A 17,910-nucleotide genomic window follows, 5' to 3' on the forward strand; every position below is an offset into this window, starting at 1 on the left:
ATTGGCTCTCACAGTCACACCTACGGTCAATTTAGAGTCTGGATTAACCTGGTCCCCTCTTGATGTCTTTGGACTGTGGAGGAAGCTGGAGTACCAGAGAGAACCCAGCAGGAACAGGGAGAACATGGAGACTCACACAGAAAGACCCTGTCCTCCAGCGGGGGCTTGAATCCGCAACCCTCTTGCTGTGAGGTGACAGTACTGACCACTGCACCACTGTGTTGCAATGATATTCATGTGTTGTGAATATTTAACATTTATTAGGCTACACTGCAATCAAATGCTGTATCTTTTGGGGGGGGGCAATAGTGTTGATCAGATTAATGAGTTACGTTTAGTTGGTGATACCTGTTTTATCATTTCAGAAACCCTGTCTCAGTCTGTATTAACAGATCAACAAAAGACTAAACAGTCGAACAGAAATGTTAATAGTTGTCAGGGCTCAAACACTTTTATACCAGTACATGTCCATGACCTCCATTCACCTTTGTGGAAAATACTACTTACCATAAGTCTCTGAAACATCTCACGGTAAAAATACCTCAAACCCATGTCAGAAATGACCAAATAAAGAGAGAAGCTAGAGGATGTGGTTTGGTACGACAAACACATTAAAGTAAAAAAGTATCAACAGAAACAGATTCCTCTGTCATTCCTCACTTAACCACACATTTGTATTTATGAATTTAATTTCCACGTCCTTTCATGAAATTTTGCTGGGATTTTACAGGGATTCCAGTTTTGGAAAATGTTTTGCCATTTTTAAATTCCATGAAGTTTCTGAATTTTCCATGACCGTATGACCCATGTTGTAGTTGATATTCCCTTAGCAAATGGTTGCGCTGTTGCCTTCGCTAATTACAAAAAATATATCCAAAAACAACTTTGATAGGTCAAATTCACATTTTAAGTGAGTCTTTTATTTTGAAATCCGTGACAGGAAACAAGCCCGTCAATTTGTTGACATTGATGTGAGGTTGTATACAGTTTCTGGGTGTCCAGCCTAGAGACCGCTGCGGTGTTTTGAGGAGTGGTGGGCCGAGGTGGGCCGGTCTGTGCAGTGTTGAGGTATGTGTACGTCTCGGAATCAGAACCGTCCGTACACACAGACTGCCATGCTAACGCTAGCTAGCTTCACGGTCTCCTGCTGGATGGCTTCCGCAGGGTTAGCTCGGCTCGTTTTACCGGCTGGTTGACCTGTATCAACGGCTGGACTCGTGTTGTGATAACTTTTTTTTGTAGTTTACATTTAAATTCAGAGGTATTTTTTATCGTGCAAAAGTTCAACACAGCAGTTAACGGCTAACTTGAATGTAACTACGAGTGAATAACAGAAACAGTCGTTGCTCAATAGATTGGTCGTTTTTAAGTGCCTACGTTTCATTTTTAAAAAAGAAGTTTTTAGAGGTGTTCTTTGTTGACGACAGATCCCCTCTAAATGTGCATTAATTCACTTGGATTGTCTCTTCTACCTTTTACACGAGGAAGGAGTTTTCCCGTACAGGAAGTGGCATGAAAGTAGATCACCTGAGTACAACACAGTTTGTTCTAATGTTCCGTCAAATTTTTATCATGTCCCACACACACACACACACACACACACACACACACACACACACACACACACACAGCCATGTCTCCATCAGTACCCCTCCAGGAGATGATCCGAGCCATCAGGTCTGCGCGGACCCAGTGTGAGGAGCGCGGGGTCATCCAGAGGGAATGTGCTGCCATCAGGGATCAGTTCAGACAAGCTGACAACAACGGGGGTCGAACTCACAACCTGGCCAAGCTGCTCTACGTTCACATGCTGGGCTACCCTGCTCACTTTGGTCAGGTGAGGGGATTTGGCTAATTCTAGTCACAGGGTTTTATTGGGTAAATGGAGCTAGAAAGGGACCAGAAAGGCTGCTGGAGACTCTGGGTTCAGGATAATCTAGAACCTGCACCTGACGCATGATAAATCCATAAATGTTATTTTCTTGTACTGCTGTTGCTCGTGCAGGCGGCACGGTGGTGCAGTGGTTAGCACTGTCCCCTCACAGCAAGAAGGTTCCAGGTTGGAGCCCCAGCTGGATCACGGGGTCTTTCTGTGTGAGTCTGCATGTTCTCCCTGTTCCTGCTGGATTCTCTCTGGTACTCCAGCTTCCTCCCACAGTCAAAAGTCATGCAAATGGGGACTAGGTTAATTGGATTCTCTAAATTAACCGTAGGTGTGACTGTTAGTGTGAATGGTGGTTTGTCTCTATGTGTTGGACTGGTGACCTGTCCAGGTGAACCCCGCCTTTCACCTGAAGGCTGCTGAGATAGGCTCCACCCCCCGCCACCCTTAACAGAATAAGTGGTAGAAAATAGATGGAAAATGGCAGAGTATTTTGAGTAACCTCTCTCTTCCTGCTAGATGGAGTGTGTTCGGATGATAGCCAGCCCCCGCTACAGTGAAAAGCGCGTGGGATACCTGGGAGCCATGTTGCTGCTGGACGAGAAGCAGGACGCCAGCTTGCTCATCACAAACTCCATCAAGAAGTAAGGACGGACCAGACTAGTCGAACACGATAGCACAGAAGTGGAACTCTTACACAAGAGTCCTTCTACACAGTCATGTATTTTTTATATATTTTTGTGAATGGTTAAATGTTGGTATTAGAGATGTGTGTGTGTGTGTGTATTTTCCAGTGACCTATCTCACAGTAGCCAGTACGTGCAGGCTCTGGCTTTGTGCACACTGGCGTGTATGGGCTCAGCAGAGATGTGCCGGGATCTTGCACCGGAGATTGACAGGCTGCTTCGAGCTTCCAACTCCTACATCAAGAAGAAGGTGAGGACTTCTGGAAGCTTTTATGAAGCTCCTGATGTTACAGCAAGATTGATCCGTCTGTCTCAGTGGTCACCTTGTCATTCATTAGCTTTTATTTAATATACAAATCTCATCGACGCTACTCTGGAAATGATCAGCTCTGTTTTTCAAGCTCAGTCACACCCTCCAATCACAATTCATTGCTGTACGTAATGATTTGTTTTGTCTTGTACACCCTGTCAGACTACTGTTGTTACATAAGAGATGATGCTTGATGGCGCCTCTGTTATCAGGAAGTAATGGCGTTTGGGGGGTGCATGTCAGAATCCATTAATTCCTAATTATGAACACCTCAGAGGGAATAACTTATACCGTAGTCACTTGACAAAGAAAAAAACAATGAGACCATTGATTAGTATCTTCAAGTGTTTGTGGAAACCTAAAACTTTCCTCAAGCCGAAACACCTGAGTGAATACCTGGGAATTTCATAACCTTCCCAAAAGGTTCTTATGCCGTGAAGAAGTTCTCAACAACCCCAGTAACTTGTAACTTGCCATCGATAGAACATTGCAAAAGGAGAACAATCTAGCGAGTGTTGATGAGTGAGTGGGAAGTGAGACACTTTTGTATGATAAGAAGACACTTGTGAAGGAGTTGAGAGCGTTCGTGACGTTGCGGCGGGGGTGTTGATAGGATCGTGTACCGCTTGTTAGCGAGACATTCAGGACAGCTCGAGAGGAACTACTCAATAGGTGTCTGTAGATCGGGAATTAATGGACACACAACAGCCAATCAGATTCCAATATTCCCTCAGACCATGATGTCTGATGTAATAACACTGACGACTTCTCCCCCTCTGTCCATGAAGGCTGCACTGTGTGCCATACACATTGTGAGAAAAGTTCCAGATCTCTGGGAGCTGTTTGCCCCCACGGCACGTTCCCTCCTGGCTGAGAAGCACCACGGTCAGTTGAGCTCTCAGACACGCCGGCTTCACATGTTCATCAGGTGGTTTATTCAGCCGCCGCTCACAGTTCTGTCTCTGTCTGCCTCCAGGTGTGTTACACGGTGCTGTAGTGCTCATCACCAAGCTGTGTGAGTGCAATCCAGAGACACTTGCACGCTTCAGAAAGGTACTGAGGATCACACACACTTGTTGGTTCAGTATCACTGCACACAGGATAGAAACAGTATGTTGTAAAGAGTGTGTGTGTGTGTGTGTGTGTGTGTGTGTGTGTGTGTGTGTGTGTGTTTCAGACGGTGCCAGACCTGGTTCATATCATGAAAGGCCTGGTTATGTCTGGTTATTCTCCCGAGCACGACGTGGCAGGGATCAGTGACCCCTTCTTACAGGTCATTATTTGGCCATCGCCCTTCTCACTTTGTAAACAAGTTCAGCTTACATTCACTGAAGAACAGTAATGCTTATCGGTGGCATCTTTTAAATTACTTGCCAACGTTTCCATTTCCACATATCTGTGACAAAGTTGAGCTTAAACCAGTATGAACTTTGTTGAGCTTTGTTGATTAATTTCAGCACATAAGGGACTTAAAGGAACACGCCAACATTTTGGGAAATGCGTATATTTTTCACCCCCCCAGAGTCAGGTAAGAAGATGGGCTGCTTCTCTCCTCTGTGCTACATCTGGGAGTTAAAAGCGGGACCAGCTGCCTGCTAGTTAGGTTAGGACAATGAGTGGTAGTGGATGGGATGTTCTTTGTACGCAGTAATATAACTAGAATATTCATTATAATAACAAAGTATGAGATGATATAATTTTAGAATCACACACATGCTAGTTAGCTTCGTGCAGTCAGTTTAGCGAATGGCAAGTCCCATTCATGCTCATCAAACAGATCTGGTTTGGGATCTTGGTGTTTAGGATCTTACAGTCAGCCACGATTAGAAGCAGCAGTTGCTCTTCCAGTCCTCAACACGTTTTGTTTTCTTGTCGTAGTGAAGCTTTTGAAGTGCTGCATCAAATCAGTGCGCCCAGTGGTTTTGTTTCGACAGTGCTAACAGCGTTGTGTCTGATTTAACAAAGAAAATGCCTTGTAATCTTAATGGGTTGCATTAATGACTATTGATTAAGGCAGCGTTTCTCAAAGGGTGTGGCGGGGCACGGAGGCGTCCCAGGGGGGGCGCGAGTCACCCGACATCCAAACATTATTTCCCCCCTCACCGCTCACTTTGTTTATGGTTTGCCGCAAAAAAAAATCCGACATCCAAGCGTTAGTTCCCCCCCTCACCGGGGGGAAAAGGGGAGGGGGGAACTAATGTTTGGACGTCTGAATTTTTTTCGCGGCGGACCCAAAGCGCGCTTTAAACCTCTTTCATAGCAACTGTTGTCAGGTCTGTTTTTAAAATGGAGAGATATTTGACAGGGATGAAACACATTTTATTTCATTTTTTCTAGTTCTGAAAAACTAAAGGAATGTTTGTAATATTTAATAGGTCAATAAAGTTAAACATGGCCTATTTTGTCAAAAAATTTGCCGTGGGGGGGAATGAAAATTTTACTTCCTCCAAAGGGGGAATGACAGACAAAGTTTGAGAACCACTCGATTAAGGTATGCTAACTTGTCCATCCACTACCATTCACTGTGCTAAGCTAACTAGTGGGTTGGCAGGTTAGCATACCTCAATCTGTAGTCGTCATTAAGGTATGCTAACCTGCCAACCCACTACCATTCACTATGCTAAGCTAACTAGTGTTCAGCTGGTCTCTGTGGGTCTCTGTTCCCCAATAGAGGACAGAAGAGAGACAGAAACTGCCTTCTTGTCTTGTTCTGGAGACCAAGGACAGGAAGTGTATTCCTGTAAAAATTTGCCATGTTTCTATGAGTTCTAAAAGGAGTCCCTCTTTGTTGAGTCTGAAATGGGAACAGCTACATTTTCTTTGGTTTCAATTTCTTGCTTTTGAGCACACAGATTTATCCTCATGTTATCGCTGAGTGGGCGCGCCTCAGTAGCTTCTATACCATCTGTGCCCTGTCTGCCATCCACAGGTACGAATCTTGAGGCTGCTGAGAATCCTCGGTCGCAACAACGAAGCGGCCAGCGACGCCATGAACGACCTTCTGGCACAGGTTTGATTGTGTTTGTTCATAAAATGTCCTCTGAATTAACATCAACATTTCTTTCAAGACTGAGATTTTCCGTGCAGGTTGCCACCAACACCGACAGCACAAAGACGGCAGGCAACGCTGTGCTGTATGAGACCGTTCTCACCGTTCTGGACATCAAGTCTGAGAGCGGCCTCAGGGTGAGAGGGACTCTGCTGTTAGTCCACATTCCTCACTGACAACACACACCAAGTTAATAACACGCACATGCACTCCCACAGGTTCTGGCTGTGAACATCCTGGGAAGATTTCTCCTGAATAACGACAGGAACATCCGGTCAGTGAAAGCCCCTCCACCCCCCCCAAATACAAACACACACACACACACATTCCAAAGTCCCCCTCCTCCCTCTCTTATCTCCCAGGGTTATTTCTACTTGACGAGGCCACTGGCAACTTCACGGCCACCAGAGAGAAAGTTATCAGTGTGCGCTCACTAATCTGTTTCCCCTGGAACAGTTCCTCTAGAGCTGCACCAGAAGGTCACTGTGTGTGTGTGTGTGTGTGCGCGCGTGCGTGCTAGGGATGGTGGGATTCACAGATTCATGGCAGTGGTCTGATACAAATGTTTGAAATGTGACTGCACCAGTAAATTCGGGGAGCATCGGCTGTAATTTACAGGTGAATTCGCGGTGCATCCAACCTGCCTGCATTGGTAAACTCCATGGTTGAATCCTTTATATCTTGATCTATTCCCTGCCCTGTTATGTTTCCGAGGCAACCCGAATCAGACACATAGAAGAAGACCCGAATGCACCGTCGCTTCCTCACAAACGCAAGTCAGAACTGCACAACAGATGTGGGAAATGAGGACGACGTTAGCAGAGGAAATATTTAATGCACCAAAAAAGGCACACAAATCAAATGAGTGGCAATATTTCGGGGTTTTCAAGCGAGAAGGTAATCTCAACAAGACGCACACAATCTGCAAACTATGCCATGAAATGAAATTGAATGCTGTTGGCGCATACTGAATTATGTTTTTTGTACAATAAGAATTAATGTTTTGCTCATAAAACAACCAAATATTAAATACATCCCTCAAATTGTTTCAGGGAGTGAAGCAGAATTGTGCTATTGAGGTAAGAAACCTGATAGGGGCTGACAAACTCTCCTACTGCGACCAACTCTGTCCAACCAAATCTTTGTAATTAAGTCAAATCGTTATCAGATCATTTTTGGATCTCATTGTATCGCGAACATGAGCGAATTGTAGCGCACCCTTCTGACAGGGAGGTTCAGTTCATTGTCAGTGCGTCGTATCATTGGCAGCGTATCGAGATGCATATGGAATCAGACTCAGTGGTGGAGGTGCACATCCCTAGTGTGTGTGTGTGTGTACAGGTATTACTCATGTCGTGGGGACATAAATCTGTTAACGCACACATTGTGAGGACTTGCCCTCCTTATGGGGCCATAATGCAAGTCCCCATAATGAAGATCCTTCAAGGCCAGGGTGAAGACTTGGATTGGGTTAGGGTGAAACTAGGGTGAGGTTGAAGGATGAAGGTTAGGGTTAGTTTGAAGGTTATTTTTAGTGTTATGGTTTGGCAAGTAGTTGTAATGGGTGAAGCAAGAGTAAGTCTCCTGTAATGTCCCCTAGATTAAGGAAACATAGTGTGTGTGTGAGTGTGCATGCGTGTGTGTGTGTGCACGCGCGCGCTACTATTTTCTCAGGTTCTCCAGGAACTTGCTGTACTATGATTTGGGAAAGTGTTTGCACACGAGACAGGCTGGTCTAGTTTCAGGTCCCCGTATGATAGTGACCGTACTGGTTTATCGCCCTGAAACCTGCCTGACTACCCTTGATAAGATCTCTCTCTACTCACATGAATACTTCATGAGACTTTTCAAGTAGAAAGATAAATAATTTATCTTGTCAAATTCAGGGAGAAAGTTTCCAAAGTATTCTGCATTAATCTGTCACTTTAGAACAATTCATTCTGTGTAAACTCTCCTCCACTTGGACCTTCAGCCTTCCAGCTCTCATTCACTGGGTTGGTGTTGTTATTTGTGGCTGCTGTCCAGGTATATCGCCATGACGTCCCTTCAGAAGATCGTTGGGACGGACCACACTGCAGTGCAGCGCCACCGGGGAACCATCGTGGACTGCTTGAAGGACCAGGATGCTTCCGTCAAGCGGTACATTTAATTTCTTCCGCTGTTTCCAACACTGCTGTCAAGGCTCCGTTACTGCACAGCTCACACAGATTCTGATGATTGAGCAGATATGAATGCAGTCAAATTTGATCAACGTGTATCTTTCACATATCTGATGACGAGAAGCAGGACAAGTAACCTTCTGATGTCCTCTGAGTGGCAACACAAAATCCAAACGCTGACATGTTTTTCCTCCTCAATCGCGTGGCTACGCTGATGATATCACAATAAAACAGTAGAGTCCCCCCAGAAAATCCTGATTCTGCAAAGCCATCAATGAATGTCAGGAACGTATCAGAAAAATCAACATTTCTATCCTGTATTGCCAGAAGTATCACAATGTATAGATATTTTGTCCCTCCCCAAAATAACAATATGATATATTCTTTCTACCTGCCGCCAGAAAGGTCAGAGGTCAGAAACTGAAGCCGTAAGATGCAGAGGCTGTTTCCCAGTCTGACCTGAGAACATCCTGAGCTCTCCTTATTCTGCAGTGGGCGCCTCGTTTCATTCCATTCATGTAGATTTACATCACCAATCTCTCCGTCCGACCCTTCAGACGCGCGTTGGAGCTCTCCTTGGCGCTGGTGTCAACATCCAACATCCGCTCCATGATGAAGGAATTGCTCCACTTCCTCTCCTCCTGCCCCCCCGAGCTGAGGGCTCAAGCAGCCAGTGGCATATTCCACGCTGCTGAGAGGTGAGTGTCACGCTGTCTGTGCTCGAGAGGTGCGGCCATGCTACTGTGCATCTGCAAAACTTTTTCAAGTCCAGATCATGACACACACCACCAGTCAAAAGTGTGGACACACCTTCTCATTGAATGTTTGTCTTTATTTTCATGACTGTTTACAATGTAGATGCTGACCGAAGGCATCAAAACTATGAATGAACACAAATGGAATTATGAAGTGAACAAAAAAGTGTGAAATGACTTCAAACATGTTTTATATTTGAGATTCTTCAAAAAAGCCTGTCTTTGCTTTGATGAGTTTTTTGCTCCTCTTGGCGTTCTCTCTCCGTGAGCTTCATGAGGTCATCAGCTGAAAGGTTCTCCAGCGGTCTTGAAGGAGTCCCAGAGGTGCTGAGCTCTAAGTTGGTCTGTTTGACGTCTGGACTGGGTTCAGGTCAGGTGATGGGAGGCCCGGTCATGGGGTGCAGCCCTCCATCACTCTCCTTCTTGGTCAAGTAGCCCTCACACAGCCTGGAGGTGTGTTTGGGTCGTCGTCCTGCTAAAACATCAATGACGGTTCAACTAAACGCACACTGGGTGGGATGGCGTGTTGCTGCAGGACGCTGTGGTAGCCATGTTGGTTCAGTGGGCCTTCAGTTTGAATAAATCCCCGCCAGTGTCGCCAGTAAAGCCCCCCACACACACACACACACCATAATACCTCTTGATGCTTCACGGTGGGAACCCTGCATGTAGAGACCGTCCCTTCACCTTTTCTACGTCATACAAAGACGGCAGGTGGAACCAAAAACCTCAAATGTGGACTCATCGGACCAAAGCCCAGATGTCCACTGGTCTGATGTCCACTCCTTGTGTTTCTGGTCCAAACAAATCTGCTTGTTGCTTTTGCTTAGTCATGGTTTCTTAGCAGCTGTGCGACCATAAAGGCCTGATTGGCGCCGTCTCCTATGAACAGCTGGTGTACAAGAACTCTGTGGCGTTTATCTGGGCTCTTAAATTCCACAAATGAACCCTGACAAGGCGAACCTGAGAGGTGAAACCATTTCAGGTGATGACATCATGAAGCTCACTGAAAGAAGGCCAAGGGTTTGCAGCACTGGCAACAAAGCAAAGGGGGGCTGCTTTGAGGAATCGTAAATATAACGCACGTTTACAGTTCTTTAACAATTTGATTGTTCTCTACGACATGATTCCGTATATCCTGCTTCATATATTTGATGTCTTCAGTATGGATTTACAATGTAGAAAGTAGTAAAGAAAAAACATTGGCCAAGACGGTGTGTCCAGACTTTTGACTGGTAGTGAACACGTGCCTCACAAACTCAAACACCTTGTGGTGCGTTCAACAGCGCCACCGACATCTACATCTACACTATAGAGTTGATCCTATTTTCCTTTGTTGAAATCTGCCATCGCTTTCGTCCTCTGTCACCGGTGTCTCTTTTAAAATCCCGTAGCAATCAAGAAAAGATAGTTTGGCGAAAGAAATCAAATTGTTGCTTGGCTGCATTGTTCTTTACTTGTTGATTTGAATACAAAACACCATTTATTTGCTTTGGCTGCTGTTTTTTGTTATAGTTGTGTATGGAATTATGATTTTTGGGGGGTTCAGAAAATTAGGTTGGGATCCTGCATGAGTGTGTGCATATACAGACAGGCATGCATCTCTGAGCATGAGTGTGTGTGTGTGGTATGTAGATGGAGACTAGCGTGGCTGCTGACGTGTGCTGCAGTAACAGGCAGCGTCTGTGTGTGGCTCCACGTCTCCGTCCGTGTCTGTCTCCACTCTCAGTGACGTCCCACCATGAGAGCTCGCCTCTGTTTGACCTCTTTATCACTTAATGCCCTTCTTCTCTCTGCGTGTGTGAGTAGGGAGACGCTGCATCTACGTGTGTGTTTCTGAGTCCACCACTGAAATGTGTGTATGTGTGTATATGTCTCTGTCAGGTATGCACCGTCCCAGCGCTGGCACATTGACACCATCCTGCATGTCCTCACCACGGTAACAGCACTGACTGTGCCACACACGCTGCTACTTATCACTCTTTCAAAGCTGTATTAAACCAGGGTGTGTGTGTGTGTGTGTGTGTGAATGAATTCAGGGTGTGGATGCACTGTGAAAATAAATCATTTTTCATGAGAAATTAAATTGACATGAGAAGTTTAGTGCAGGCAGACTGACTGGTGAGTCTCAGCTCAAATTACCTGTCACATCTTAATTCACCTGATCCTCTTTGAATTAGTTCTTTTCTGAATTGATTCTTTTGACTTTCGTATTCAGTTGAATTCAGTCAGCTTTGTTAGTTCCATAGTTTAGTCCTCCATCCCAAGGACTTTCAGACACTTGATAAAAGAATCAGACAACGTAAGAGCTTAGCTGTTATTCCTGCCTCTGTCTGACTCTGATTCCCGCCGCCAGGCAGGGGGTGACGTGAGGGATGAAACGGTCCCCAACCTGATCCAGCTCATCACCAACGCCTCCGAGCTTCACTGCTACACCGTCCACAAGCTTTACCGGGCCCTGCTGACTGATATCTCTCAGGTAGTTCCCGTCTTCAAACTCAGAGTGAACCAGGGTCATCATTGGAGGAATTCTTGGTTGTTGTTTTTTTATCATTGTTATTCACAAAGTTGACACATCAAGACAGCAAATGTAGTCAAGCCCCCTCTTGACTCCATCAAGTTATTACATGACCTGGTCGATGGAGGTGGAGTACAGAGGAGCACTGGAGTGGCCAATGAAAGTGACAAATTTTGATTTATTTTTGTATTATTATTTGTTCATTTTTTGTAGCCCCATAATATTTACTTTCTCCTTACACCCACAAAAAAAAAAAAAATTTCTCTCTGGCTTCTCCAGGACTCCACAGTACAGAGATGACTTCTCACTGGCTGGCAGGCTAACAGTCAGGAGGTGCAACACTGAAACTTCCAACGAATCTCTGATTTCAGGGACGTGACCCTCAAGATGTTTCAGATGCGTTCAAGACATCAACAAGTCGTGTCTCTCTGAGAACTCAAAAGCTTTGTCGGGATTTTTGAACTCGTAGTCGACTGTAATTCCAAACACACCTGAGATCTGTGCTACATGGTGTAAAAAGACAGTGGCTATTCTGAAGTTTCTTGAAAAAAAAACAACAACAACAAACAAACAAACAAAAAACGACATGGCAGTCAAAACATGATCACTGATGAGAGGAGGTCCTTCTGGCCCAGACAGAGCTGAGTCTGGCTGAGGCAACGAGGGTTATTTTTAGAAGTCTGCTTGGCTGAAATCAGGGGAAATGGTGGCGACGCTTCCGAGCGTCCCTCCAGTCAGCACTGTAACTCTCAGTCGCTACAGTTGTGTTGAGTCCTGTTTGCTGCGTGGATGTGTGCAGCAGTCGCTGGTCCAGGTGGCGTGCTGGTGTATTGGGGAGTACGGGGACCTGCTGCTGAGAGGAGAGTGTCAGGAGATGGAACCTGTCCAGGTACACGGAGCACAACAAACTCTTCCAGTACTCAGCGCCACAGATCAGCTCGTATATCTGTATATCCCAAGTCTTGGTTAATGAGACAAATGTGATTTCTCCTAATCAGGTCACTGAGGACCATGTCCTGAATGCCTTGGAAACAGTCCTGCAGTCCCACATGTCGTCCCCAGCAACCAGAGGCTTTGCTCTCACCGCCATCATGAAACTGAGCACACGCGTCACAGACAACGTGGAGTAAGACACGCTGCTGTTACTCAGGACACAGGAAGAGGTTGCTGTATCTTCAGGGCTGGAGCCTGTTGTCAGTTCAAACTAGTTCAGTTCAGCTGTGTAAGATGAGGATGTACCTGCCTTCAGTGCTCTGTCGTTTCATTGATGAGACGAGTAGTCGCAGGTTTGGTCCATCTATGTCCTTTTGTCCTCCCACAGTCGCATCAGACGACTCGTCAGTATTTACGGAAGCTGTATTGATGTGGAGCTGCAACAGAGGGCAGTGGAGTACAACGCTCTGTTCAGAAAATATGACCACATGAGGTACACGGATTTGATTCATGAGAACATCTGTTCCTTTCCTGGCGTGTGTCCCTGCTGAGAGATGTCCCCTCCGTCCACAGGGCAGCAGTGCTGGAGAGGATGCCCGTGATCGAGAAGAACTCTCCTGGTCATACCAATGGGGAGTCAGCAGGGGACGCTAGCAAAGAGGTTCAGGGGAGCAAGGTCCAGCAGGGAGAGCCACTGCTGCCACAACCACCTACTAACCAGGTACACAAACTGTGACGATAGAGACACGCCCACTTTGCCTAGTTTACAACTGCTGAGAAGCAGCTTGTCCGTCATAAGCAGCGGTGTCTGATTTCCTCGGGACCACCTGGTGATAAGGTGATGTCACTCGCAGAGGCTGCTGGACTCTGCAGTAGATGACTAGCAGACGCAAACGTCGACAGGTCGTAACCTGGACGTCTAAAACCTGATGTGTGCATGAGAGACATTTTTGTGTGTATTGTGTAGTTATGCTTCCTCACCATGCTTCTTCCCCAATGACACATAAAGCTACCTGCGTTAGCAGCACACGCTAAGGAGACCCTTGATCTCGACACCAGTACTTTTATCTTTTTGACATTTTGATTTTGAGTCCTTGGGATTTTGCCTTTTATTTTAACAACTACAACATTTAATCCCGTATAAAAGCCTGAACGAGGCTGTCCCGTCCTCACTGTGGTTGTCCTCAGGTGTGTGACCTCTTGGACCTGCTGGGGGGCTCTGAGGAGCCTCTGCAGCAGACTCCGGTACAGAGCGGTACGGCGCTGGGCCTGCCCGTCACCACAACTGGCCCTGCTGCTGGAGGAGACCTCCTGGATCTGCTGGGAGGCTTGGATCTGACACCCCAGGCACCAGGTCAGGCCCTCAGACCAGTCTTTTGATCCAGATGCAGTTGCTAGGAACCGAAGATGCTATTGATCATCTCACTGTGTGTGTACCTCCCAGCTCCTGCGATGGCAGTATATGAGAAGAACAGTGTAACTCTGATGCTAAGTTGTGAGAAGCAGTCTGAGTCTGGTATGACGGTCACACTCACAGCCTCCAACTCCAGCGACGCCGACATCAGCAGCTTCACCCTGCAAGCTGCTGTTCCCAAGGTGTGTTCATCCTTCTCAGTGTTAGTTCATCCAGAACCTCTGTAGACCACAGAGCAGTGTGTGTGTGTGTGTGTGTGTGTGTGTGTGTGTGTGTGTGTGTGTGTGTGTGTGTGTGTGTTCATACTGGTGGTAAGATTTTTAATGGCAACGTGTTTGGTTTGGTTCTTACAGAGCATCCAGCTACACATGAAGGCCCCGAGTGGAGACGCTCTTCCTGCGCGAGGCTCCGCGAAGGTGACACAGATGGTGGTCCTCAATAACCCCAACAAGGTACACACACACACACTTATGTATTTTGAGGCCACATGATGTAACTTGTGCCCTCAATTTAATGAATTTGGAACGTAGTTATTTTACACTTTTGAACAAATTAAATCTTGTGGTCTCAAATTATGTCTGATGCCCACAAAAAAAAAAAATCTCTATGGCCCACAGAGCTTCCCCACTGCGAGTTTCCATTGCTCAGCAGGAACTCCATCCCACACTAAACTGTCTGGGTCAGCATGTGCAGCTTGTCCTCCTGTGCCAGATGAAACAGGGCTCATTCCAGTCTTGCCTCCCCCTTCCAGGTGAACCTGAAGATGAGGATACGGATATCGTACTCAAGCCAAGGAGCCACCTTCCAGGACACCATCCAGATCGATTCCTTCCCTGGACTCTGAGCTGCCGGTCACTGCCCCCCCCCCCCCCCCCACACCACACACACACACACTACAGTCCAAGCTGCTGCTCCTTACATTCCCAGACTGTGTTGGTGTTCTTATAGTTGTGTGTCAGTCACAGGAGCCTCATGTATGAAATCGTCTCCTTTTGGAACCCCTGATTATGAGCTCGGCAGGTCATCTGATACGGCACAAGCTTTGGAGTACACACAAATACTGGACAAATACCAGTTGTATTGAAACTTTGCCGTGACATCCAGGTTTGTTTTTATTGCACATACTTAAATATCAGTAATATGTGGTTACTGGATCAACTGTTGCTCACACACTCCCATCATATTAATGCAGCTGAACACGATCAAATCAGTCACATGACTCATGACCTCACTTCCCTCCTGTGCCTTTCACAGCACGGGTACCACACCAAGAAATTAGAGTTCAAGGCTAAGAACTGGTCTGGATCATTTTAATCATCCTCATACAAGCAACACTCATGTTTCCTCAAGAGTCATCAGCTGTTTACAGTCACTTGAACAAGTTTTTTGTTTTAAGTCTGACAAATTTATACATGCTTGTTGAACTGGATCGGTGGGGGTCGCCTTTGGTGCTCTAAATGGATTTCAGTCCAGTGAGTTTTGTTTCAGATCACTACAACTCAAAAGAAAAAAGCTCCTGTCTCCTTATTTTCTAATAAACAGTTTTCAGAATCTTTAGCAGAGCTGCGTGTGTGTGTGTGCATTAGAAGGTGAGGTAACTTCAGCGTTTATTCACAGACAGACCGTCTCTGGTACTGCGTGGGTGCCCGGGTCAACTCAGGAAGCTAATGAGGGTTACAAAACATTTACAAAGAAATGAAAACGTCCTTTTTTTAATCTTGTGGGGGAGGTTTGGATCTGACCCAGGAGCCAAGACGATGACAGACAGCGTTGGCACTCAGCTGACCACACGACGACAGCCACTCATGACGAGGAGGGGGCCGGGACACAGGGCCTATGAAGCGTCAACCCTCCTCTTAGCGCCAACACGAGATGGAGCACAGAGCCTCCCTGAATCTTATAGTCTGCTGCCGTCTTCTCATCGTTCCTGAGGAGAAGACGGACAAGAGAACTTGAGGATTTAGAGAGGAACAGCATTACAAGTGGAGATGATTCCCTGTGCAGGAGCTCACATCTGTTTGCCGCTGTAGATGAGTCTCTGCTGCTGAGGGGGGATGCCTTCCTTCTCTTCCACTCTCTCTTTAATTCGCTCCACCTGCAGTCAGAAGACGAGACTTTCAGAAATGTTGCCTAGCGACGGTAGGACCGATGTAACCCAGATAACCGGTAGCAGCATCACCTTATCTGTGGGCTCGATGTCAATCTCAATTTCTTTTCCAGTGAGAGTCTGAAACAGATGACGTCACAGCCGGTTTAATCCTGGTCACGTGTGCGCGCGTGGAACTTAGACACGTTTAACAACTGATCAGCATGCACGTTAAATAAACTAACACCAAGCTATGTGGCTTGATGCTACAGTAACCTTTATTAAAGTCAATCAATGTTCACCGAATCACACAAATCACATAAACTCTAATATGCAGATGTTAAAGCACAAGTCCAGGATTTTTCAAAATGTTTTGGCTGTACCAGCATGAACGTATCAAATAAGTCAGAGCTCACTTAAACAAGAACAGGAGACTAAAAGTAAAGACCCATCCGATTTCACCATGACACTTTTTTCACTTAACAAAAAGCCTCCTGAGAGCTGCTGCTGCTTTGGAACCTCAACTCCGTCTTGTGGGGTTATAAAACTTAAAAAACAATTACTTTACACAAATGTTGCTGCCATTACTTGATGTTTGAAACCCATATTTGTTTGTTCAAAACTCAAGAACAATTGAAAACTACAACACGAATCTTTGTTCATGAAATCGTTTGATGCAAGTTGAAAGTGAATGTTTGAGGCGAGACACATTTCATAGTTGTAGAGAAGTTGAGTACATTTGTTGATTATCGTGCTGTCCACGGCACTTGCAACGTGAATAGTTCAACAAACAAAATGCTGAAATGCATTCGTAGAATTGGGTTTGGCTCACAAATCTGAGTGGGCGTCAACCAGACATTTAACAAATGTGGGTCACAAACTGTCTCAATCCTTCATCCAGATTGTATTTACAATCACGCTGGCTACCGTGACAGCTCGGGCTGCCATTTCGGTTCTTCCTTCTCTGTCGTCTTGTTTTCCTCCTGTGTAACATTTACAATAACACGAACGGCTAAAGGCATCAAAGCTTCAGTCCTGAGAAACCAGAGACTTTCAGCAGGTCACAGCTGTGAGTGTCGGTGTCCATCACACCCAACCAGTCAATATTTGGTGTTAGAGGGCCACAAATTTCCTTCAGCAGCCTCCTACTTCGGTGATAGAGACTGCGCCCAAAAGAGCTGAACAGTAAATAATATTTACGAGAACTTCTTAATATGGAGCCAACACACAAGTCCATTTCTGCAGGCTTCGATGTTAGCTAAGACAGAACTGTTGGTCACTGCCTGTCGGCCCTGGAACTAAACGGTGATCGTCTTCTCATTTTCGCGGCTAAACAGCAGCAGCAGGAAGTAGCCGGAGCCGCGGGGTTGGCCTCGATATGAAAGTTCCTACCTTCACTTTGATCAGCATGGTGAATACGAGATATGCTTCTATTTCAAATTACTTCAACTGACACTGAAGAGAATGCTAATTAGACTAGCGGTTAGAAATTGCTCGCCGACTCGGGTTTACTTCCTGTGTAGCGCGCTAAACCTTCCGGTGTGATGTCGTCACACTGTACGAGAATGCAGGTTCCGCTTTGGGGGAAAACAAAACAAAACAAATTAGCCAACTATGAAAGGAAAAACATCGTCGACATATAAGATAGAAAATAATTTCACGCTGTTAAAAAAACACAACCATGAATGAAGAAAAGGCCATTCAAGTTAGCGCAAGCATATGAATATATTCATCAAAATTGTGTTCAGAGCGTCATGAAAACAGTCAAGCGGCTTCTCCTGAGGAGCACCGGTGCCGCCAGGGTGGGCATGGGGAGATTATTTTATTTCAATTTGAGGACATGAGATATAACTTGTCCACTCAAATTTCATAACAAGTTACATAGCCTACCGTGGCCATGGAAACGGAGAATTGTGTCCGCGTTTGGATGCTCTGGACTCTCAAATAGAATTTCAAAGTGTCGTTTGTGTCGCTTACAAATCGTGTCTCCATGGAAATCAGCAATTCTTAGTTTGAGTCTTGTAGAAAGATCGGCAATGTCCAGACACAACAACTCTGACCTCATCACTCGCAAATAACTGCATGGACAGAAAACGATCTGACGTGAGATCAATGTGC

The 17,910-nt window shown here is 45.8% G+C and overlaps 2 protein-coding genes across 4 annotated transcripts; one reads left to right on the top strand and one right to left on the bottom strand.

Annotated features, from left to right (window-relative positions):
• Window positions 1-939: 939 nt before the first annotated feature.
• Window positions 940-15,257, top strand: ap1g2 (adaptor related protein complex 1 subunit gamma 2). The gene is made up of 22 exons (XM_086202865.1): window positions 940-1,068; window positions 1,632-1,837; window positions 2,402-2,526; window positions 2,677-2,818; window positions 3,667-3,763; window positions 3,855-3,931; window positions 4,056-4,151; window positions 5,808-5,888; window positions 5,966-6,064; window positions 6,146-6,201; window positions 7,953-8,066; window positions 8,644-8,784; window positions 10,726-10,780; window positions 11,198-11,320; window positions 12,159-12,248; window positions 12,358-12,485; window positions 12,681-12,785; window positions 12,866-13,013; window positions 13,481-13,646; window positions 13,737-13,888; window positions 14,060-14,158; window positions 14,458-15,257. Exons 2-22 carry the CDS (start codon window positions 1,634-1,636, stop codon window positions 14,548-14,550), a joined length of 2,391 nt encoding a protein of 796 aa, XP_086058991.1. The 5' UTR covers window positions 940-1,068; window positions 1,632-1,633; the 3' UTR covers window positions 14,551-15,257.
• nedd8l (NEDD8 ubiquitin like modifier, like) lies at window positions 14,476-17,895 on the bottom strand. 3 transcript variants are annotated; one of them, XM_086202873.1, is made up of 4 exons: window positions 17,770-17,895; window positions 15,886-15,933; window positions 15,719-15,801; window positions 14,476-15,633 (listed from the first exon to the last, which is right to left on the bottom strand). In XM_086202873.1, exons 1-4 carry the CDS (start codon window positions 17,782-17,784, stop codon window positions 15,510-15,512), a joined length of 270 nt encoding a protein of 89 aa, XP_086058999.1. In that variant the 5' UTR covers window positions 17,785-17,895; the 3' UTR covers window positions 14,476-15,509. The 3 variants fall into 3 exon arrangements, with proteins under 3 accessions (XP_086058999.1, XP_086058997.1, XP_086058998.1); XM_086202871.1 differs by having other exon boundaries at window positions 17,683-17,823; XM_086202872.1 differs by lacking the exon at window positions 17,770-17,895 and adding an exon at window positions 17,185-17,340.
• Window positions 17,896-17,910: the final 15 nt, after the last annotated feature.

The sequence above is a fragment of the Aulostomus chinensis genome, chromosome 5 (genome assembly GCF_037954235.1).
Source record: "Aulostomus chinensis isolate RoL2024-O1b breed Wild chromosome 5, RoL_Achi_v1.0, whole genome shotgun sequence".
NCBI classification, from domain to species: Eukaryota; Metazoa; Chordata; class Actinopteri; order Syngnathiformes; family Aulostomidae; genus Aulostomus; species Aulostomus chinensis.

Coding starts and splice junctions, on each gene's coding strand:
- ap1g2 (XM_086202865.1), top strand. CDS start 1,634: ATGTCTCCATCAGTACCCCTCCAGGAGATGATCCGAGCCATCAGGTCT. Junction 5,889..5,965: donor TGAACGACCTTCTGGCACAG/GTTTGATTGTGT, acceptor TTTTCCGTGCAG/GTTGCCACCAACACCGACAG. Junction 13,014..13,480: donor CACAACCACCTACTAACCAG/GTACACAAACTG, acceptor GGTTGTCCTCAG/GTGTGTGACCTCTTGGACCT.
- nedd8l (XM_086202871.1), bottom strand. CDS start 17,784: ATGGAGACACGATTTGTAAGCGACACAAACGACACTTTGAAATTCTAT. Junction 15,802..15,885: donor ACATCGAGCCCACAGATAAG/GTGATGCTGCTA, acceptor TTCTGACTGCAG/GTGGAGCGAATTAAAGAGAG. Junction 15,634..15,718: donor ATCTACAGCGGCAAACAGAT/GTGAGCTCCTGC, acceptor TCTTCTCCTCAG/GAACGATGAGAAGACGGCAG.